The following is a 24634-nucleotide window of genomic DNA, read 5'->3' as shown; positions in this document are numbered from 1 at the left end:
GGCCTTCCTTATGCTATTTGAAATGTTTTGTGAAAGAAGATAGATGGAGTATGCATAAATATCTTCCTTACTAGCCAGATGAGCCCTACATTTTGATGCAAATAATATAGTTTTTCCTTATGTTCTATTGCATAAGGTAGACTTGAGTGTTCAAACATAACTGAAGGCTCAGTTTCAAAGTTAGAAATGTCCATTAAAAGTTTGACAGGAGGGGCTAATAGTAATAATTTATGAACAATGCAACATTATAAAGATACTATAACTGCCAATATCCTTGTATGATAAGATGACACACAGTGTTCTGTGTGTGTGTGTGTGTGTGTGTGTGTGTTTTAAATACCTATCAATGTGATATTGATTCAATATGATATACAGTACAAATTAGAGTTATTTAAATCATTCTAAGAACTTGACATTCTGGTGGTAAAATAATGATTGCAGTTTCAATTTTTTAAAGATAAACAGTTGCTTCATAATTGCTCAGTTCATGTACATGTTACTGCTTTGATATAGTTTTTTTGGTAAGTTATCTGGGAAATACATGGTTTGTAAATTTGTTTGCTACTATGTTACATCTAAATGTGATTTTGTTTCCCTTATTTATTTAAAGACGTTGAACTTTTAAGATTTTATCTCAAAATAGTTTTTTAATTTTAGTTCTTTTAAATTTGCTACTATGATTACTTAGTAATCAGATTTTTCAAAATGAATAAGAAATTTCTGGGAATTTTGAGTGTGCTTTTAAAAATGTTTATTTTCTGTTGCTTAAGATGGAGCCTTAATGGTAGCAGTTTGTCGTGGTAAAGTGAGTGAGGGTCTGGATTTCTCAGATGACAATGCTCGTGCCGTCATAACAGTAGGAATTCCTTTTCCATATGTGAAAGATCTACAGGTAGGTCATCAAAGTTTTATTTATCATGGAAGTTGTTGATTTTGTGTAAATTTAATTGTACATTTTTCTTATATCTTCAGACATTTTATATTAATGCTTGGTGACTTGAAATAGTGAGAAAGGTTTAGTAGATATGGGTATAATTTATTTTTAATTTATACTGTCTTTTGCTCATAAAAGTGATTTTCAAAGTGTGGTCTCTGATCAGGAGCATTGGTATCACCTGGGAACTTGATGGAAATATACATTTTCAGGCTCCATCCAGACACCTACTGAATCAGAAACTCTGGAGGTAGAGCCCAGCAATTTATGTTTCATCAGTCTCTTAGCTACTGAGTCACAGAGGTCCCCCAGGGAATTCTAGGGCCCTTTCTCCATCCAGGTCCCTCCTCTCCAATGCCATGCCTGCCCTGCAGATTTCAGTAATTTAAGCTGCTCCAAATTCTAAACTCTTACACCTCAGCTCAGCAGGACTACCGTACTCTGTGAGATTACAGTCTTATGCTGCCTGGTGTCTATTCCCTAAAAGTAGTTGCTTTATCTATTTTGTCCAGTTTTACAGTAACTTACAGTGGGAGGGATATTCCTGAACCAGTTATTCTGCATTGGCCAGAAACAGGAATTTTCGCTTCATTATCACTGATTTTGTTTGCTAAATATTACTTTTGAAAAATTATTTGTAGCAATAATTCAAAGCCTAAGGTGATATTCTCTTCCATCAAAGGAAGATTTTCTTGCTTCCTCCAGGCATTTGAAAGTGCTAGCAAGCTGAGACCAAGACTTGAGGTTTTTCTGGCCACTGAGCTGACTCCCTTGAATATAATTAAATCCCTCCTCCTAGGGCACAAACTGTTAGGATCTCATACCAAAGTAGCAATTCTTTCCCTAGGCAGTTATCTTCTTTATTGTTAATACTTTACTAGACACTGTAAATTATACAATATTAACGGTAATAAACAGTATTTCTCTGGTTAGCCCTACTCTTAACTTCTGGACCTCTTCAAAATTTCTGGAAGTCCTCAGGGGTTTCTAATACTTTCAGCCTACACTATCTTTCTTCCTCCACTGCCTTTCTTTAGCCACCAGTGCTGCCATTAAGAGTGCTGATGACCATGTCCAGGGCTCCTATCCTCAACTGGTTAATTCTGCTTCTGACTACTGCTACTGATGAAATAGTTGACATCCACCTAAGAAAACTGTTGTGTTCATCAACAGCTCTGGTGATGCATTACATTGGAGTTGAGTGCTTCTAATGTAAAATAAAGGAAGCATATTTTTTGTTGCCATATGTGTGGATCATTTCTTCCTGTGTAACAAACAGTTCTGAAACTCGTGACTTAAAATGACAGTTGCTTATTAAGAGTCACAATTCTGGGTATAGTAGGTGGCTGGGCAGTAAATAATCTAGGCTGGTCCTGGGTGGGCTGCTGGGCTGCTTTCAGCTGGACTCATTTACCCTGATATGGTCTGACCAATACACATTGGGCTCAGCTGGTCAGTTCTGCTCTTCACGTTATCTTACCCTCTGGGATCAACAGACTAGCCAAACATGTTATCATTGCAAAGACAGAATTACAAGAGGGAAGGCTAAAAATACTTGTTTGTACACTTCTATAGGATATAAAAGGAATACAAAAGTTTTAAATTTCAATGAAGTCTACTTTTTTGTTATCTGGGCTTTTGGTGTTATATTTAGGAAACCTTGCAATATTCAAGGTTATACAGATTTACCCCTAATGGTTTTCTTCAAAGTGTTTTATAGTTTTAGGTCTTAAATATAGATATTTGATCCATTTTGAGTAAATTTATGTAGATTATATAAGGTTCCAATTTCCTAATATCTAAAATGAGTCTCTTATAGACATCATGCAGTTGGATCGTGTTTTTAAAATTTATCTATCTAATCTCTGCCTTTCAGATGAGGAGTTTAATCTGTTTACTCTTAATGTAATTACTGATAAGGAAGAACTTAATTCAACTATTTAGTTATTTGTTTTCTGCATGCCTTTCAAGCTTTTTGCTCCTCAGTTCCTTCATTATTGCCCTTTTTTGTATTCAGTTGCATTTTTGTTGTGTACTATTTTGATCCCTTTCTTCTGTGTATTTTTTTAGTTATTTTCTTAATGTGAGTTTGGGGAATACAAGCATCTTTATACAATATGTACCCATTAATATTATTTATAATTATTGCTTTATGCATTTGCCTTTTAAATTGTATAGAAAAAAGTTATAAACCAAACATATATTTTATAAACCAAAAATATACTGCTTTTGTATTTACCTACATAGTTATCTTTACCAGTGTCCTTTATTACTTCCTAAAGCACATAATATCCTATCTTCATTGTATTATATTTTAGTGTTCATAAATACATTTTATAATTTTTAAGGTGTACCTCAAGGATTAGGACAATTTCTTAAACTTCTTTGTCTTTCTACAACTGAAATATTGCCTTGGAATATAATAAGTGTTCAATAAATATTGGGTTAGTTAATGATTAAATATAAACTTTAATATATTTAATTTAAGTCTTAAATTTATATACTTATATACCTAAATATATTACATTTAAGTACTAAATGTATATTTACTATATTAAATTAAAATTAAAATGGAACTAAAAGTTTAAATATATGTTTAATATATTTAATACAAGTTGTTAAAAATAATGTTTTTGTTGATTGTTTTGATTGACATTATTATTAAAAACAATAACCATCCATTTCTAGACTTAATCCCGTGCTTTTAATTAAGGCATAATGATAGCAGTCATTATTAGATGATAATGAATAGGACAGTAGTAAACCTTAATATGACTTAAAATGAGGCAATACAGTATGCCATTACAAACATAAATCATTAAAGGTGTTATAGAAAGGAATGCTGAATCCGAATGTCATTTTACAGTCTATCTAACACATAGTAGAACATAATAAATGGAGAGGGTGTCTTACATTGATAATTATACTTGCTGTCACTCTTTATATTAGTTTTCTATTGCTACTTTACAAATTACCACAAACAGAGTCCCTTAAAACAACACACATTTCTTTTATCACAGTTTCCAAGTCAAGATTCTAGGCATGACTTGGCTTGTGCCCTTTGCTCAGGGTTCTACAAGGCTGCAGTCAAGTTGTTGGCTGGGCTTTATTCTCATCTGGATGTTGGGGTTTTCACCAGGCTGCTTCAGGATGCTGGCAACATTCAGTTACTTACAGGATATAAAAGGAATCCAGTCAGGGGATGCTTTTATCTTCTAGAGGCTACTCAGAGTTCCTTACCCTGTGACCTTCTCACAGGCCCTCTCACAGAATGGCAAGTTATTTCTTCTAGGCCAACGAGAAGATACTCTCTAGCTCCAGTCTGCCAAGACAGAGTCATATAACTTAATTACAGGAGTAGTAACTTCTGCCAAGACAGAGTCATATAACTTAATTACAGGAGTAGTAACTTTGTGGCACCTTTGTTTTATAATACAGCCTAATCAAGGGAGTGGCTATCCCACCACTAACTAGAAGCTAGTTACAGCATATGTTTGCACTCAAGGTGAGAGGATTATTCAAGAGTACTCTGAGAATCATCTTAGGGTGTGTCTGTCATATTCTTGCTTTGTAAAGTGAGATGATGAACTAAATGATTTTCATAAATGGCTCTTCCAAAACTAAAACAATGCTTCAAGTTACTGGACCATAAATTAGAACTTTATAGTTTTCTTTTAAAATAATAGTCTATTCATACAGAAATAAATAGAAGTTATTTCTAAATGAAAACCTTAAGTATTGTATCTTATGGAAATGAAATAAGCTATTTCTGCATTATTTTCTCTATTGTTTCATTTGAATTCGTATTTTAAGAGGTTAAGATTGGTGTATGAGTTAGAAAAATGATTTGAGTGGGGAGAAAAGAGGGCAATGATACTAATTTAATGATAGTATATTTTTTCTTAAATTTGAGGCAAATATTATGGAAGTAAAAATTAAAATACAGTTTAAAATACTAACTTAAGTCCCTTGTAGTCTCAGTTGCAGAGTTTGGCTTGTAGAGAAGCAGGAAAATGTATGTTAGAGCCAAAAATACGACTTCTTTGACTGTGACCGGGATTTCCTCTTCCCACCTTGGGGACTAGAAAGTAGAGGTAGGAAAATTTCATTTTGGAGCCAGTGTGACTTGTTTAGTGCAAGTCATAATTTATTGCACACACCTCAGGGACCTGAAAATAAAGAAACCCACTATGAAATGTTGATAATGGGCCACTCTGAAGGGCAAGCATTAAACTAACTTTACCGGTGAGGATTTTTTTCACTTCCACCTTTCCCAGATGCTTCTGATCATTCTATAAGGACATACTTAATCGTATAATAGTTAAAAAGAAAACTTTCTGTGCACTAAACTAAAGTATTTGAGGGGCGGGAGAATGAACCAAGGCCTTTATATAATTAGATGTTGGTGGAAAAGTATAACTAAAAGAAAAGTTGTGGGGTTTTTTTAATAGAATTAAGTCAGGTATAACAAGGCTGCCTTTTTTTCTTTTAAGGCTGCCATTTTAATGGATAGCTAAAGAAAATCCTTTGGCCAATTAGTATGATCTAAAAACTATAAAATCCTTTAACTTTATAATTCAGGCATATGTACCTCAAATAGGCATAATTTGGGAGACATTGTAAGGTATGATATTTAGATTTTAAAACTGCATTTTGTGTTCCTTAGTATAATTTAGTAATATATAGAAATATTCTCCCTTCATGGTATTGTGCCTTATCCCTCTGAGGAAAAATTCATAAAATCATGCATGGCATGTGGCTAAAATTTTTATACTTTAAAAATGTTCAAGTGATATGTTAGATTTTTTTATAATACCAGAAATGCTCTTAAAATGGTTAAAATAATATAAGATAATTTTTTTTTTTTTTTTTTACTAATGTATGTTGTTACTAAAATAGATTTAATTTGGAAACTATCTAACATTCAGATAGTAATCTGATTAGTTATCTTATACTGGTATACAATAACCATTATGAATACCTTTTTGTGTTTAGGAAACATCTTTTAGCTCTGAAGGTGCTGCACTATTTGAGTATATTATTTTAATCAATTTTGAAAAATTACATTCATGATCAAAAAATACTGGCATATCTTTTAGATTTGTTAAATTAGTTATTGAATTTATAATAAACTTATAAATTTATGGCTTCCATGCATTCTTGGGATTTTATAACCCTCAGAAAGAGGCTGTTATCTCTTGCTTGCTGCAAAAGATGTCAGCATTAATAAAATAGAGTGCACATTAAACCAGTGCTTTCAAGTGTCAAAGTATTATTAGACAATGACAATACTAGAATTCTTAAGTCCAACATTTCTTTTTAAGGAGAGTGGTGTTATCCTTTTGTTATTGTTCCTTTGACAGTGTGAATATTCATCAGTAGATGAATAAAGGCAAAAATGCAAAGGGCTATAGTATATTAAGACAAACTTGAGTTCAGAAACAAAAGCCTTAATAATTTTGAGTAGATTGATATATTCCTTTGGTATCATTTTCATAACTGTTGATGATCGTAAGTGTTTAAGCAGTCATTCATTCATTCATTCATGTAATGAACTTTTCCGAAGAGCCTAATAATTTGTACTAAATAAAGTAGGTACAAAAATGAACAAGATGCTATCTCTGTACTACTGATGTTGTAATTCAGTAAAGGACACAAATGTGTAACAGGATGCTTCGGTGGAATAGGATCTGAATGTTCAGATGCTTAGGGAAAGTGATGTTGAGCAACACCGATCACTTCCTATCCAGATACCCATTTACTTCGACTAATTTGCCTGAGATACATGGAGGAACCAGAGAGATGGGATTTGAATTTTGTCTATGTTGCAATTCAGACATACAAATATTTAATAAAGTGGAATGGCCTCATCAAAGGTCGGATTACAACAAGACTGTTGAGATTATTTAAGACTATTCAGAGTAATGAAATAACCATTTTTTGAATATCTGGCTGTAGTACCAAGTACTTGAATAAACTGGTGAGACTGTGATACACTACACAGATTAAAGCCCCATGTCTCATGGAATTTACAGTCTAGTGAGGAATACTGACATTAAAGTAATAAACAATTACAGTTGTAATGAAAGTTGTAAGAAAAAGTCCCTGGAACTACAGGATCCTGACCTGGTCTTTGGAGGTAAAGAAAGACTTCCTGAGGAACTGAAATTCAAGCAGACACAGGAAAGAAGGCTAGGCATTATACAGGTGAGCAGAATGGATAAGAGTATTCTCAGTAGAGAGAACAGTCTATGCTAAGGCCCTAAGGTGTGAAAAAGGATAGCAATTTCCAGGAATTCAAAGAAGCTGAGGAAGAGAGTGAGTTGGAGAGAATATCATGTGAATAGAGGCTGGGAGAAGTATTAAGGGGTCAAATCATTGAGGACCTGTATGCCATTTTAAGGATTTGAGACTTTATTCTAAGCTATGGGAAACAAGGTCTAGGAGTAGAGACTGAGGTCACAGTGTAGAGGTGTTGTAGTTAATAGTGTAGCATCTGATACAGAAATCCACCTGGATCTAGCCCCCACTAATACTAAGCTCTAACTTTAGGAGTCCAGCAGCTTGTGGTTAGAATTGTTGGAAACTCTTAGACCAAATCACAAATATGGAAGAAAAACCTTGTCACCTCTGAAGTTCTAGAACGAGTTCATCCTCAATTATTTAAACCCCTTTTTCCTCCTCAGAACACTTTTTTTTCTTTTTAAGGTAGCTTGGCCAGAAGTATTATTAAAGCAGGTCCTAAGTATATCTTGAAATTAAAAGTTCAGATCTAGTTTAAACCTCAGTATGCCATCTAGGTTGACAATTTGAGATCTGCCTTGGACAGTGAGATATGAGAAAACCAAACCTTTGTTTCTATCCCTCTTAAAAACAAACATAAAAACAAAATAAATGGATGAATTGCTAAGGTATTTTTAATTTTTAAGTTAAAAAAATCCCCATATTTCTTAAACGAATGTCTTGGGATCTGAGGAGGAAACATTTAAGATCGCAAGGTTTTAAGCAAGTTTAGTTCATTCCGTTTTTCTTTCTTTTTCTCCCACTACTCATGTTTTTTTTTTCCTTAGGAAAAAAAGCCATGTCTGAATAAAGCTGCTAGTTAAACCTTTGGAAAATTAATAAAATAAAAACTTCTGTTTTTTTTAAAAACTCTGAAGTTACTTTCTTATGTTCATCTTGTTTTTGGCAAGAACAGAACTTTGTTGACCTTTTTATTTTACTTTTGCTCTCACAGCAGGTAGAAAGTTTTCAAAGTGAAGTTATCACCCTGGGGGCTTGTAAGTTTGATTGACACTTAACTACTTGTGTTGGCACAGAGCATAATCAGCAGCACTACCTGAAGGGAAGTAGTAGAATTGTTTTTTAACTTTTCTTAAAATAAGTTTAATTTTTTTTTTCTTCATAGAGTTTTGGTTGTAATGGATTTTAGCTTATTTACTAAATCAGATCCTTAAAGCCTACAGGGTACAGATATGTAGGTGGGCTTCAGGTGAGTGTGTCACCTGATTTTTTTTCTAGTTGTAAAGCTTAAGATTGCAAATAATATAAACCATAGTAGACATCGTTGTTCAGTGTTTACAGCATCAGTCTTCACTGTTTTTCTCTGAAATTATAGGTTTGATATCTCGGGAAGAATTCAGTTTATACTTTACAACTGTGGGACAAATAGCACCAATTGCCAGAGAGTATAATAAGCTGTATAAAAGTATTGTGTAAATATACAGTACCTCATAGTGTATTTTTTTATCACATCAAAAATTACCATATTTGTTGCTTAAAATTACTTTATAGCAAGTTTTCTGAAGCTTGACACTAATGACATCTTGGGTGAGATAATTCTTTGTGTTGAGCGAAGTCCTGTGTCCTGTAGGATGTGTAGTAGTATCTCTGGCTTTTAGTTGATGTCAGTAACAAACCCTTCCCCTCCCACTAGTTGTGACAGCCATAAATGTCTCCAGACACTGCCAGTATCTCTGGTAGGCAAATATCACTCTCAGTTGACCACCATTGTTTTATACAGTAAGATACACAAGTGTATGTCATGAATTAAAATGAACAATCTGATGAAGTGAAGGGGATAAAGAGCACACAGAAAATATAAATAAATAAATGGAACAATCTGTATTTTTGAAATTATTTTTTATCAAGTTGAAAAGAGCCCAGTAAAGCTTTTAATAAAAGCCTAATTTATACTGAATGCAGTAGATGGCTTCTGTATGTATGGTCTCTTGGTTTCTACCCCACTCTCAGCCCCTGTTTCTGAGAGGCAGTGACTTTCACTTCTTTTAGCTATTCCATCTGGCATTTGCCTCCACATTTTAGCTTCATTTAATCAATATTAGATATTAACTGTTTACTTTCCATATGAGATGAAGATTTTGGCCTACTCCACCTTTCCCAATTGAGTTTTATCCTCCCATTTGAGTTATATGACTTTCTATTAAATCCATAATTAATATTTACATTATCATGACTATAAAAATATTGTTCACTGTAGTCAAATAATTTCCTTACTTTCTTGAACTTTTAAATTTTTCTTGGAGTTAATAACACCCTCTTAACCTTTCTTACTTTTTAAAAGATCTTTAAATATTTCACCCTTCAATTGCCCTGTGCAATGCCTCTTGGTACAGTTTTCTTATGAGACCCATCAGATAACGGGCCAGGTTTTTTTTTTCCCCTTGAAGACATCCCTTCTGGGTCCTCCTGATCTTCTACTTGAATCAGGACTAAGTTGCTTTTAAAGCCCTCTTTACCGCCAATACCCCGAGATTTGCCAGGAACGTGATTTGCCTGTCACCTGTGCTGGTCCCGTTTCCTGGGTCTTGTCTTCCTGCTGTTCCTTGTATGGTGTTTTATTTGTGTGGGACACATGCTCCAGCAGTTCCCTCGGCCTCCATTCCTAAGCTTTTATGGACTCCTGCTGGCTTAGCTGGCTTTCCCATCAGTAGCTCTTTGGTACTTTGGTTTGAACTTTCATCTCTCGGCTTCATCATTTACCATTTGTTTCTTTTGCTTTTCACGTTCACATATTGGGGTTTGAGGTTATAGATGTCTCTTAATTTAATTGAAAACAAACACTGTGTTTCTTTTTCTTATCTGTCTTTTAATTTGCGGCAGTTTTTGAAAGACAAGGGAAGAGGAAATGTCTTTTTCTTTTCTTTCTTTCTCTCTCTCTTTTTTTTTTTTTTTGCCTTCCTGAAACCAGCAGTCTCATTACTTTCTAAGATGGAAGAATGAGATTACTTAAAGTGCTACCATGGTCCAGTATGCCTTATCCCCACAGTCACATATTCACATTTTAGAAGGTCTGAATCAAATATTCCTAACAATAATATGTAAGATAGAATATAATAATTAAAAAAGAACCAAACATATACTTAAGATTAATTTGGATGTAATAATAAAAATCTAGGTGGCAAGTGTCAATTCATGTGTTTGGCCACTGTGGAAGTAATAAGTGGTTTTTAGTTTTTAAATATATTTTCAGTATTTTCTAATACTCATGTACTCTTTTTCTTACGTGCATACTTGCTCATGTTGCTTTTAAATGTCACAGTGTGTAATCATGTGAAATCTGAATCTTAGCCTCCTCACAGTGGGATTATCTTCTGCTTTCTCTGTGTGCCATTGCCCTGTAGGTTTATGCAACATCCGCATGTCTGCAGTGCATAGTATTACATCTTCTAGAATCCACAAGCCTCTTTCATGAGAGATCTTACCATCTTCCAGAGTTATATTGGAGTGGGAACAGGTCTTCATCACTTGCTGAATACAGCACTACTCATTCCCCTAACAATGCCTCTTAATATTGGCTCATTTCTTTTAAGAGCCTACAGTTCGATTTACAGCCTCACATTGCTTTCTTGTATCAGATAATGTGTCACTTTGTTGGTGTTATTGCTAGAAAGGCATATTCAGAAGTTTTTTGGCTCTTGTATGTGACTTACCTAGATTGTAAGATGTATGAATGAAATAATATTCAGACTAATAGAGGACCAGTCATGCACTCAATCTGTAGATTATACCACTAACATATTTTTTGTGGTTCTGATTTCAAATACAGCTCATAGGTTGCAGAGTGATAAAAAAATATTATGAAGGACTTTAAAGAGTGCTAATGTTAAAATTTCTCAGAAAATTTAAAATCAAGTGCAGACGTCATTTAGAAAAAGGTATATTTAAAAACTGAACACTTACCTATGTGTCCTGCCAATGTACATATTTTCATTGATATTTGATGAAAAAGTAGCCAGTCCATAAACAGAAGAAACTTATGTCACCTAAAATAGTGTGCCTGTATGTTAAATAGTGTAAGTTAAGCAGTCCATAAACTGAAGAAACTTGTAAGTCACCTAAAATAATGCGCCTATATATTGAATAGTATAAGTTAAACACCTTCAAAGAGAATTGATTCAGATGTTAAAAACCCTGATTTGAGATGAACAGCCTAAGATAGATGGCCTACATGTCTAGATGCCCACATTGTCTCTGTCATTCCTATGGCTTTTTCCATGTACATGCAACAATACATTACAACAAAATGTAAAACCCACCCAAACCTACATTGGGTTTTAGAAATATGGAATAAGTAATAACTCTCCAGTCCACATACCTCAAATATATAATGCTTTATTATTTCATGATCATTGTCATTTATTTCTTCAACTCTATGAGGTAAGGTTGGCAAGAATTTTCTTCCATTTGCAGAGGAGAAAACAGAAAGGATACTAAATGGGGGTACCCTGACTTGCCCAAGGTCAAACAACTAGTAAGTGTCGAAGCCTTGACTCCAAGCCATGTGCTTTCCATTATACCTCTTCTCTCAAAAGAGACTGTAGCATGTATACACACACACACATGCATGCACATTTATTTGTTTGTTTGTTTGTTTGTTTGTTTGTTTATTTATAACATTTTCTAGAGATGATAATTTAAGCATTTTCAGGTTTACCTGAATGTGAAAGTATTTTTATGAATGGATGGCCTAACTCAATTGCAACAAAGCCTATTACTCTGTAAAAAATCTTTTTCAACTTAGCCCTTCCCAGAATAAGCATATTAAAGTTAGGGTTTCTTACATGTCTTAAAGCATTAACTGTGTTTTTTTTTCTTTTAATGGAAAAATATTAATTTCTGCTTTTTTCCTGAGTTATTATCTTGACAAATTATTTTCATAGTAAAATCTAAGCTTTAATGCATAATACTGACAACAGTGTTTTTAAATTATTGTTATTGAAAGCCCTTATTCAGGATTGTTTCAGTGTAACTGAGTCATTAATAATCTTCTAGTAGCTAAATTATTATAGCCAGTTGAGGTCAAATATGTTGAAAAGGTTAAGAACAAAAGATGTCTGATTTGAGGGGACTGTATTTTGTTCTTTTTCTTTTTTGCAAATAATTGCCTTTCTGAATTTTGATATCATTAATGTACAATTACTTGAACAACATTATGGTTACTAGACTCCCCTTATTATCAAGCCCCCCCATATACGCCATTACAGTCACTGTCTATCAGCGTAGTAAGATGCTATAGAATCATTACTTATCTTCTCTGTATATACTGCCTTCCCCATGTCCCTAACCCCCTACATTATGTGTGCTAATCATAATGCCCCGTTTTCCCCTTTATCCTTCCCTTCCCACCCATCCTCCCCAGTCCCTTTCCCTTTGGTAACTGTTGGTCCATTCTTGGGTTCTGTGAATCTGCTGCTGTTTCTTCCTTCAGTTTTTTCTTTGTTGCTATACTCCACAGATGAGTGAAATCATTTGATACTTGTCTTTTTCTACCTGGCTTATTTCACGGAGCATAATACCCTCTAGCTCCATCCATGTTGTTGCAAATGGTAGGATTTGTTTTCTTCTTATGGCTGAATAATATTCCATTGTGTATATGTACCACATCTTCTTTATCCATTCATCTACTGATGGACACTTACGTCGCTTTCATTTCTTGGCTATTGTAAATAGTGCTGCAATAAACATAGGAGTGCATATGTCTTTTTCAAACTGGGCTGCTGCATTCTTAGGGTAAATTCCTAAGAGTGGAATTCCTGGGTCAACTGGTATTTCTATTTTGAGTTTTTTGAGGAACCTCCATACTGCTTTCCACAATGATTGAACTAGTTTACATTCCTACCAGCAGTGTAGGAGGGTTCCCTTTTCTCCACAACCTTGCCAACATTTGTTGTTTTTTGTGTTTTGTATGTTGGCCATTGTAACTGGTATGAAGTGATATCTCACTATGGTTTTAATTTGCATTTCCCTGATGATTAGCAATGTGGAGCATCTTTTCATGTGCCTGTTGCCCATCTGAATTTCTTCTTTGGAGAAGTGTCTATTCAGCTCCTCTGCTCATTTTTTATTGGATTATTTGCTTTTTGTTTGTTGAGGTACGTGAGTTCTTTATGTATTTTGGATGTCAACCCTTTATCGGATCTGTCATTTATGAATGTATTCTCCCATACTGAAGGATGTTGTTTTCTTCTACTGATGGTAACCTTTGCTGTACAGAAGCTTTTTAGTTTGATATAGTCCCACTTGTTCAGTTTTGCTTTTGTTTCCCTTGCCCAGGAAGATATGTTCATGAAGAAGTTGCTCATGTTTATGTCCAAGAGATTTTTGCCCATATTTTTTTCTAAGAGTTTTATGGTTTCATGACTTACATTCAGGTTTTTGACCCATTTTGAGTTTACTTTTATGTGTGGGGTTAGACAATGATCCAGTTTCATTCTCTTACATGTAGCTGTCCAGTTTTGCCAACACCAGCTGTTGAAGAGGCTGTCATTTCCCCATTGTTTATCCATGGCTCCTTTATCATATATTAATTGACCATATATGCTTGGGTTTATATCTGGACTCTCTAGTCTGTTCCACTGGTCTATGAGTCTGTTCTTGTGCCAGTACCAAATTGTCTTGATTACTGTGGCTTTGTAGTAGAGCTTGAAGTCAGGGAGCATAATTCCCCCTGCTTTATTCTTCCTTCTCAGGATTGCTTTGGCTATTCAGGGTCATTTGTGGTTCCACATGAATTTTAGAACTATTTGCTCTAGTTCATTGAAGAATGCTGTAGGTATTTTGATAGGGATTACATTGAATCTGTAGATTGCTTTAGGCAGGATGGCCATTTTGACAATACTAATTTTTCCTAGCCAAGAGCATGGGATGAATTTCCATTTATTAATGTCCTCTTTAATTTCTTTTAAGAGTGTCTTGTAGTTTTCAGGGTATAGGTCTTTCACTTCCTTGGTTAGGTTTTATTCCTAGGTATTTTATTCTTTTTCATGCAGTTGTGAATGGCACTTTTTTCCTGATTTCTCTTTCTGCTAGTTCTTTGTTAGTGTATAGGAATGCAACAGATTTCTGTGTATTAATTTTGTATCCCGCAACTTTGCTGAGTTCAGATATTAGATCTAGTAGTTTGGAGTGGATTCTTTAGGGTTTTTTATGTACAATATCATGTCATCTGCAAACAGTGACAGTTTGCCCTCTTCCTTGCCAATCTGGATGCCTTTTATTTCTTTGTGTTGTCTGATTGCCGTGACTAGGACCTCCAGTACTACGTTGAATAAAAGTGGGGAGAGTGGGCATCCCTGTCTTGTTCCCGATCTTAAAGGAAAAGCTTTCACGCTTCTCACTGTAAAGTATAATGTTGACTGTGGGTTTGTCTTTTATGGCCTTTATTATGTTAAGGTACTTGCCCTCTATACCCATTGTGTTGAGAGTTTTTATCATTAATGGATGTTGAATTTTGTCAAGTGCTTTTTCAGCATTTATGGAGATGATCTGGTGGTTTTTGTGCTGCTTTTTGTTGACGTGGTAGATGATGTTGATGGATTTTCTAATATTGTACCATCCTTGCATCCCTGGGATGAATCCCACTTGATCATGATGGATGATCTTTTTGATGTATTTTTGAATTCGGTTTGCTAATATTTGTTGAGTATTATTGCGTCTATGTCCATCAGGGATATTGGTCTGTAATTTCTTTTTTTGTGGCGTCTTTGCCTGGTTTTGGTATTAGAGTAATGTTGGCCTCTTAGAATGAGTTTGGGAGTATTCCCTCCTCTTCTACTTTTTGGAAAACTTTGAGGATGGGTATTAGGTCTTCACTAAATGTTTGATAAAATTCAGCAGTGAAACCATCTGAACCAGAAGTTTTGTTCTTAGGTAGTTTTTTGATTACCAGTTTAATTTCTTTGCTGGTAATTGTTCTGTTCAGATTTTCTGTTTCTTTCTGGGTCAGCTTTGGAAGGTTGTATTTTTCTTTAAAGTTGTCCATTTCTTCTAGGGTATCCAGTTTGTTACCATATAATTTTTCATAGTATTCTCTCATAATTCTTTGTATTTCTGTGGTGTCCATGGTGATTTTTCCTTTCTCATTTCTGATTCTGTTTATGTGTGTAGACTCTCTTTTTTTCTTGATTAGTCTGGCTAGGGGTTTATCTATTTTGTTTATTTTCTCGAAGAACCAGCTCCTGCTTTCATTGATTCTTTCTATTGTTTTATTCTTCTCAATTTTATTTATTTCTGCTTTAATCTTTATTATGTCCCTCCTTCTACTGACTTTGGGCCTCATTTGTTCTTCCTTTTCTAGTTTCATTAATTGTGAGTTTTGACTGTTCATTTGGAATTGTTCTTCTTTCCTGAGGTTTGCCTGTATTGCCGTATATTTCCCTCTTTGCATGGCCTTCGCTGCATCCCACAGATTTTGTGTTGTTGAATTATTGTTTTCATTTGTGTCCATATATTGCTTGATTTCTGTTTTTATTTGGGCATTATCCATTGGTTGTTTAGGAGCATGTTGTTAAGCTCCAATGTGTTTGTGTGCTTTTATGTTTTCTTTACATAATTTATTTCTAGTTTCATATCTTTGTGGTCTGAGAAGCTGCTTGGTACAATTTCAGTCTTTTTGAATTTACTGATGCTCTTTTTGTGGCCTAGTATATGATCTATTCTTGAAAATGTTCCATGTGCACTTCAGAAGAATGTGTATCCTGTTGCTTTTGGATAGAGTGTTCTGTAGATGTCCGTTAGGTCCATCTGTTCTAATACGTTGTTCAGTGCCTCTGTCTCTTTACTTATTTTCTGTCTGGTTGATCTGTCCTTTGGAGTGAGTGGTGTGTTGAAGTCTCCTAAAATGAATGCATTCCATTCTGTTTCCCCCTTTAATTCTGTTAGTATTTGCTTCACATATGTAAGTGATCTTGTGTTGGGTGCATAGATATTTATAATAGTTATATTATATTGTTGGACTGACCCCTTTATCATTATGTAATGTCCTTTGTCTGTTGTGACTTTCTTTGTTTTGAAGTCTATTTTGTCTGAAAGAAGTACTGCAACTCCTGCTTTTTTCTCCCTGTTAGTTGCATGAAATGTCTTTTTCCGTCCCTTTACTTTCAGTCTGTGTATGTCTTTGGGTTTGAAGTGAGTCTCTTATAGGCAGCATATAGACATGTGTTGTTTTTTAATCCATTCAGTGACTCTATGTCTTTTGATTGGTGCATTCAGACCATTTACATTTAGGGTGGTTATCGACTGGTATGTACTTATTGCCATTGCATTCTTTAGATTCATAGTTACCAAAAGTTCAAGGGTAATTCCCTTACCATCTAACAGTCTAATTTAACTCACTTTGTGTGCTATTACAAACACAAACTAAAGGTTCTTTTTTTTTCCTCCTTTTTCTTCCTCCTCCATTCTTTATATGTTATGAATCATATTCTGTGCTGTTTGTCTATCCATTGAGTGACATCTATGTAGCCTTAGGAATACTTCCATCTATAGGAGTCCCTCCAAAATGCACTGTACAGGTGGTTTGTGGGAGGTAAATTCTCTCAAGTTTTTCTTATCTGAAAATTGTTTAATCCCTCCTTCAAATTTAAATAATAACCTTGCTGGGTATAGTATTCTTGGTTCAAGGCCCTTCTGCTTCATTGCATTAAATATATCATGCCACTCCCTTCTGGCCTGTAAGGTTTCTGTTCAGAAGTCTGATGATATAATAGTTTGCTGAATTTTCCTTTGTATGTGATCTTTTTTCTCTGTCTAGCTGCTTCTTTTTTTTTCTTTTTTTTTTTTTTTTGAGAGGGCATCTCTCATATTTATTGATCAAATGGTTGTTAACAACAATAAAATTCTGTATAGGGGACTCAATGCACAATCATTAATCAACCCCAAGCCTAATTCTCAACAGTCTCCAATCTTCTGAAGCATAACGAACAAGTTCTTACATGGTGAACAAATTCTTACATAGTGAATAAGTTTTTACATGGTGAACAGTGCAAGGGCAGTCATCACAGAAACTTTTGGTTTTGATCACTCATTATGAACTATAAACAATCAGGTCAAATACGAATATTCGTTTGATTTTTATACTTGATTTATATGTGAATCCCACATTTCTCCATTATTATTATTATTATTATTATTATTATTATTATTATTATTATTATTTTAATAAAATGGTGAAGTGGTAGGTAGATGCAAGGTAAAGGTAGAAAACATAGTTTAGTGCTGTAAGAGGGCAAATGTAGATGATCAGGTGTGTGCCTATAGACTAAGTATTAATCCAAGCTAGTCTGTCTAGCTGCTTCTGAATGTCTGTCTTTGTCCTTGATCTTTGCCATTTTAATTATTACATGTCTTGATGTTGTCTTCCTTGGGTCCCTTGTGTTGGGAGATCTGTGCGCCTCCATGGCCTGAGAGACTCTCTCCTTCCCCATATTGGGGAAGTTTTCAGTAATTACCTCCTCAATGATACTTTATATCCCTTTTTCTCTCTCTTCTTCTTCTGGTACCCCTATAATACGAATATTGTTCCGTTTGGATTGGTCACACAGTTCTCTCAATATGCTTTCATTCTTAGAGATTCTTTTTTCTCTTTGTGCCTCAGCTTATTTGTATTCCTCTTCTCTAATTTCTAGTCCATTTACCGTCTCTTCTACTATATCTAATCTGCTTTTAAATCCCTCCATTGTATGTTTCATTCCAGATATGGAATTTCTTAATGATTGAATCTCTGACTTAAATTCATTCCTGAGTTCTTGCATATTTTTCTCTACCTCCATAAGCATGTTTATGATTTTTATTTTGATCTCTCTTTCAGGCAGATTCGTGAGTTCAGTTTCATTAGCTCCTTTTCCTGGGGTTTGTGAGATTTTGGTCTGAACCATGTTCTTTTGACATTTCATATTTCTGTGTGGTGTCCACTAATTCCCAGAAGCTCCAGTCTCTGGAGCTGCTCAGCCCCTAGAGTGAGGTTGGGTGCCATAGGGGAGCAGAGCTATGCCTGGGGGCAGGAAAGATCTGCTTCTTGATTCCCTTCTGTGGTGCCTGCCTCAAGTGTCAGAGCCAGTGGGCCTAGCACACTGGTGTAAGCCTCTGTGCTTTTTTCTATAGCTGTTGTAGGCGGGGCCTTCCTGTGGCTGGCCTGACACCAGCGCACTGATTGTCGGTTTGCGAACTGGTGCCAGCAGGGTAGGAGGAAGGTGCAGCAGGCTGCGTATCACAGTGAGGGGCCTGGGAGCTGAGTAGGAAGCCAGGGGGATAGGGCCCCTCAAGCTCCTCAAAGTTCCCAACCAGCTGGGCAAAGCGTGCCCAGACAACCTTGTCCAGCTCTCCCCTCCCCCACAAAGCAAGCTCTGTGCAAACCCTGCCCCTTCAGCAGCCCTCTCCTGCTAGGAAGCCTCTCAGACCGCCTGCCTTTTCCTTGTCCCAGGGGCTGGGTGTGGATCCCCTCCTCCACAAATGGCCACGGTCTGTCTCTCAAGCACTCCATCTGTCTGAGCTCCCCAACGTCCAGAGCGCCACACAGTGTAGGTTTCTGCTTCCAAAGCAGACCTCCAGGGCTCGGTGTTCAGCAGTCCCAGGCTTCCACCCACTCCCTGCTCCGTTTCTCTTCCTCCTGCTGGTGAGCTGGGGTGGGGGAAGGGCTTGGGGTCCCGCCAGATCAAGGTTTTCCTATGTTACCATGTGTTCATGAGGTCTGCTCTGTTAGTGAGGTCTGCATGAAGTCTCGTTCAGCCTTCTTGTTGCTGTTTTAGGTTTAGTTTAGCACTTAACTGTATTTTCATACTATTTCTGGTTTTTGGGAGAAATTCTCTGTCTCACCTCTCACGCCACCATCTTGAATCCCCCGTTGTTCTTTTTCTTATATTAGAAATTTTTAAGCTGTTTTTTCCGCACTGACAATTTATGACACAGTTTAATACAGATTCCTCTGCAAAAATGTGTCTTATCCAAAGCAGCCTTAAAACATATGCAAGATAAATTATATTATTGTTACTACGTCTGTTATTGTCTTGATTATTTCTTGGTAGATTATTATAGTCAGTTCCTAATATAACAAGGAAAGCAAGTACAATCGAAAGCCATTTCTAATGTGCTTTTTTTAAATCTGAAAGGGAGCCTGGCTTAACTCTTGGCAGGATCCCATTTTTCCCCATTTAAAAAATATATATACTATATTTGGTTAACTTGATGTTTCAGAAATCTTGAAAATATGCCAGATAAAATAGAACCAGCTATATTCTTTTTATCTGACTAGATGATTTCACATACAAGATCTTATGCTGAATTTAGAATTCTAACCATTGGAATTTATGTTGTGATACCCTGATAAAAGTGTTTACACTGTGACAGTATGGAGTAGTAAATGTCTCTAATGCACAATCTCTGTCTTCCAGATTTGGTTTGCTATAAATGTTTACATTTTAGGTCCTGTACCTTGGCAAAAGATAAAACTCTTCTTCTTGAGTGTTTGCTAGACAAATGTGTTTATTTTTTTGAGCAGTTTTCTTAATATTTTTAATTAGTAAGTTTAGCTGATTATTTGTTCTTGGTCTTATTTCTAGGTTTGAACTTTTATCATAAAGCTTACATAATGGGAAAAAACATGTATTTTGCCTATATTGATTGCTTTTAGAGAGGCATTTATTACTGAAATCATAATATATATTTACATAAATTGGAATAAATTCTACCATTTTTCAGATAGTAGTAGTAAAATGAAGAGATGCATTTATAGTTCCAGCTCATATTTATCATACTATTTACTTCTTTGAAAGCTACTTATAAAAGGTTACCCTTGTGTAGAGCTATTTAAGGCCAACCCTGTTGGGTTTGACTAAGTTGAAAAAATAATCTTATTTATTAAAATTGTAACTTAAATTTCTTGTTGACATTACAGTATAATCCTTTTGGTTATTCTACCTGTGCGGCTGACATCTATAGTTACTACTTACTCTATCTTCAGTAAAACTGAGTTATTAGAGGACTTACTATTTGATATCAAGTATATTATAATGTAATCATAAAATCAGAATCCAAAACCATGTAACTTCTGCTTGAATGTATATGGGAATTTTCACATAATTCTCTAAGTACCAACTCAGTCTTGCTTATCTATCTTTTGCTATTCAGGGTCTCATCTGTACTTGTATCAGGATAGCTTTGTTGCAGAGATATTTTAAGTTGTCCAGAAACTACTATGTTAAGGGTGTTTTTCATTTTGTGTGAATTGTGAGCTCCAGTTATGAAAAAAAACTTTTGTGAATCAGTGCAAATCGGAACCAATGGGTTGCAAACTTAAGCTGCTGTAGGAGTTAAACAGCTCATTTAAATGAGTGAGGTAGTTGAAGGTTGGCAAATAGGTAGAATTGTTTTAAAGTACAGTAAAGGCCCCACAAAACATAACTTTGGGCCTTCAGTTTGCAACGCCTGATAAGATAGTTTGCCTTTTCTCTGCTGTTCACACACCCCTCCAAAATTAAACATACACTAATTTATCGGGGATGGAGAGCAAATGGTTTACACTTCTTACAGAGTGTGCAATTAGATGTAGATTTCTATTTTGGGAAAGCCTTTTAAAATGTATTTGAAAGGTAACATTAACTGGTCTAAAAGATCATCTTTCCAAACTATACTTGAGTTCAGTTTATGGTATTCACTTTCTGTCAAAACTTAGAAAAGACATTCAAATTTAACTTCCATAATATAAAATGTCTGTCTGTCTCATTAGGCATTAAAGAAGCATTGATCAGCAGGTATAATGTTGTTAGACTGTATAGCTAATGTGAATGTGGGTATGACCTCCCAAATAGATCAAAGTCTAATCTCTTTGACAGTTGCAAGATGGCAGAGCTTGCCATGGGCCTTTTGCTGCTGCATATTGAAAGTATGTATTTGGAAAGCATGCCTGAGGGATAAGAATGTGTTTATAAGGATGAGCAGGTAAAAGTAAAAGGTTGTCTTTTGACATTTCAACTAATCCTTTCCAGCCTTTGGTTTACTTAACATTTAGACTGTTTGCTGGCAGGAGAAACTGGCTTTTTCACATATGCTTTATGTCACTTTAAATTGGGCATTGATTTTCATGCCCAGTAATTCCTAAGTGTACAATGAAATAGATTCTGGTGTCATTAATATGAGGTGTACTGGCTTCCTACCTTTTTCAAACACTTAAGTTTTGCTTTACCTCAGTAAATGTGTTCCTCCAAAGAAATTTTTGCATTTTATTAATTTCTTAAAATCTATTTCTTTATATAATAAAAGATATTTCACCATTAACTTTTATATATATTTACTTCCAAAAGTTGTTTTTGTTGTTATTTTTGTTACTGTTCACCTAAAATAAGTTCCCTAAGTGAAATATGGGCAGCATTTTAAAGGCCATGTCAACTGGAAAAGTATTTGAAAATTTGCAAGAAATTAAAATAATGTAGTCATATGTAAAAGTTAACTCATTTTAATGAGAAATAAAAGACCAAGGAGAGGTTTTGTTTATTTAATCTAATAGTTGTTACATTATCTCTAATTATTTCATTTATAGCTAATACTTCCTAGAGCAACTGTTGTCATAGGCAGAGAATGATCATATAAAGTATTTGTCTGAACATGGTGTAGTAAATTTTGAGAAGCTTTGAGCTATTATGTCTAACAAAGGATAAATGCCACATTTTGTGGGGGAGGAAGGATACTGTTAAAGAATATAAAAAATGTGCTTAGTTACAGTTAGAAATAAGTAGGAAATGTATATTTTTTCCCAGTTGAAAAGAATTTTTAAAAGTATTTTTCTTCTGATCTCTAAATATATTTTGTTACTGAATTGTAAGACATTGTTTTAACATATTATCTATTATTTTTGATATATTATTTACCATATATATTATGTAAAAAACATAGTTTATGATACTTAAAATGTATTTCTTTATATTGTAGTTATAAAGTTTTAATTTAGAAATTTGACAGGTTCTTTTGAGGGGATGTAAAATGAAATTTTTTACTTACCAATTTGAAAGCTACTTGTCAGAGATGTAGTCTTCTGTTTTCTCTCCTAAAGCATTTCCTTATGTTTAAAAAGGTTAATGGTATTATAATTTGTATTGAAGATACTATGAGTAGTTTTACAACTTCTTAAACCTGTAAGTTGTTAATTTATCTTGAAAGTCCAAATTGTTTCCAAGAAAATAACTTTATACCTTTAATTAGGCTTATACTATGAAAATATGCTATTTTATATACTCACCCAGGAATACTAAATAAGGCATCTTTAAAAGCTGGCTAACTGCAGTGAGCAATTCCTACTGATTCACACTGTATTAACTAGTTGCTAGGAACTGTTGATTTCTGTGAGGTTCCAATACTGATAGTTTGTTATAGGTGAATAAGTTTGCTGTTATTGAATTTGAGAACCATTTTAAATTCTATTTTTAATTAGATTTTCTAACTCATTCCATTTTTAAGTAGGAAAATAAGTCACAACAGAATTGAGTTACTTAAGATCACCCAGATAACCTATATACTGTCTTGACAGGAGAGTTTTCACTCTCAAAGAGCAAACTCTAGAGACAGACCTAGATTCAAATCCCAGCTCTACTCTTTATAGGCTGGGTGACCTTCAACATGCTCCTTATGCTTTTAAGCCATACTTTTCTTCCTCCCTCCCTCCGTTTTTTTATTTATTATTGGAATAAAGTTGATATACAATATTTTTATTGGTTTCAGATAAACATAGTGACTTGATAATTATATATACATTCTAGATGCTTGCCATAAACCTTACTTTTCTAAACTGTAAAATGAGTTGATAATATCTACCTCTTAAGATTATTGTAAGGATTTAGTGATATAATAATACTTATTAAGCACTACATTGTGCATGGAACATTACAGAAGTTTAATAGATATTTCTTATTAATAAGATCTTTCGTTTCCAACTTTTCTAATTTTGACTTCCTGTTTTGCTAACTCATTATCAACTTCTGTTCTTGGTGTAGAAATTATTTAATGTAGATTAGGCCAAGTTTACCTTCTTCCTGAAACGTACTTCCTCTTGTCTTCTCTTAGATTATTGGATTGCTTCTCTCAATGACTAGAAACTTTGGAGTCATTTTTTACTTTTCCCTCTTTAATAAGCCCCACATCTATTTTATCACTTAAGTTCTATAGCTCTACCATTTGTTTTGAACTGGGCCTCTTTCCCATTCCCTTTGCCTTTCCAGGTAAGGTCTTATTACTCTTACACTGAATTCATGTTCTTCATTCCTCAACTCCTCTTACTTCTAGACAGTGTAATCTAAGTTAATATTTTAACACATATTTGCTTGATGGTCATTTGTATTCACATTCTTTTCTATTCTTTGTACTCTCTTGGCTAAGTAGAAAATATTTTTAATGCAACTTTATAGTTCTAGTGCCTATCACAGATGCCTTACACATATCCAAAATTGTAAATATTGAACTTAATTCAGTGTTTCTTTAAGCTACCCAAAATATAACTTCTCTCCATTATGTCAGCTTTTCTTTTTTATTTATTTAATTAATTTATTTTCTTTCTTTCTTTCTTCCTTTCTTTCTTCCTTTCTTTCTTCCTTCCTTTCTTTCTTTCTTTCTTTCTTTCTTTCTTTCTTTCTTTCTTTCTTTCTTTCTTTCTTTCTTTCTTTCTTTCTTTCTTTCATGTTCAATAAATGTTTATTGATGAAGGATTAGGGGACCAGATTCAGTCCCCCCAAAACTTTTCTTTTTTTTAATGTTATATTTTTATTGCTTCTACAATATTCTTTTTTAATTTAGGTTCTTTTTTTTAATGCTTTATTGGGGCATAGTTGACTCTGTAACATTCTTGAGAGCTTCTTAAAACATAACTCCTTTTTTTCACTCGGTTAGTGTATGAAAATATGAAATTATTATACATAATTTCCATTCACACAGAACTTGTCATTTTGCTTTTTACAGGAAAAAGCTCATTTGCTTATATATTTGAATAGGTCAGTCAGTCTGAATTTTGTAAACCATACATTCTGACCTTGTATAAAAGTAGTTCATTCACCCTTGGGAAGATGTAATTTTAAAGGTTTTTACTAAGACTAGATGAAGGCTGGGTATGCAGTACCCTTTGGTGTGATACTGCTTTTAACAGGAATATAGTTTTATGCCCTGTAATTAATTGAATCCCTTTGAAAATGAATATAGTTATAATATCAAATTCAACAGCTTAGTTAGCAGAAGTTTTGATTTCTTTTCCAACAAAGAAGTGGAAGTTTAATTTAACATAGTGTCTGTGAGTTAGTACCTACATAGAAAATGAATGTAGATTCAGTCACTTGGAAAAATGAGAGATTCCTGATATCCTTTAATAGTGGAGACTTTGAGGCTCTTAATATTGTCTCAAATGCGTTAGTACTGTTTCAACTCTGA

General features: G+C 34.4%; 1 protein-coding gene across 2 annotated transcripts in view; it reads left to right on the top strand.

Moving 5' to 3' along the window:
* BRIP1 (BRCA1 interacting DNA helicase 1) overlaps positions 1-24634 on the top strand; it is a 185545-nt gene that overhangs the window by 136124 nt on the left and 24787 nt on the right. For both annotated transcript variants that reach the window (XM_037004066.2, XM_073235313.1), the window contains one exon: positions 771-892. In XM_037004066.2, the coding sequence (XP_036859961.1) occupies positions 771-892 (122 nt within the window). The remainder of the gene's footprint in view (positions 1-770; positions 893-24634) is intronic.

The sequence above is a fragment of the Manis javanica genome, chromosome 4 (genome assembly GCF_040802235.1).
Source record: "Manis javanica isolate MJ-LG chromosome 4, MJ_LKY, whole genome shotgun sequence".
NCBI classification, from domain to species: domain Eukaryota; kingdom Metazoa; phylum Chordata; class Mammalia; order Pholidota; family Manidae; genus Manis; species Manis javanica.
This window is presented reverse-complemented; position numbering and strand designations above follow the sequence as displayed.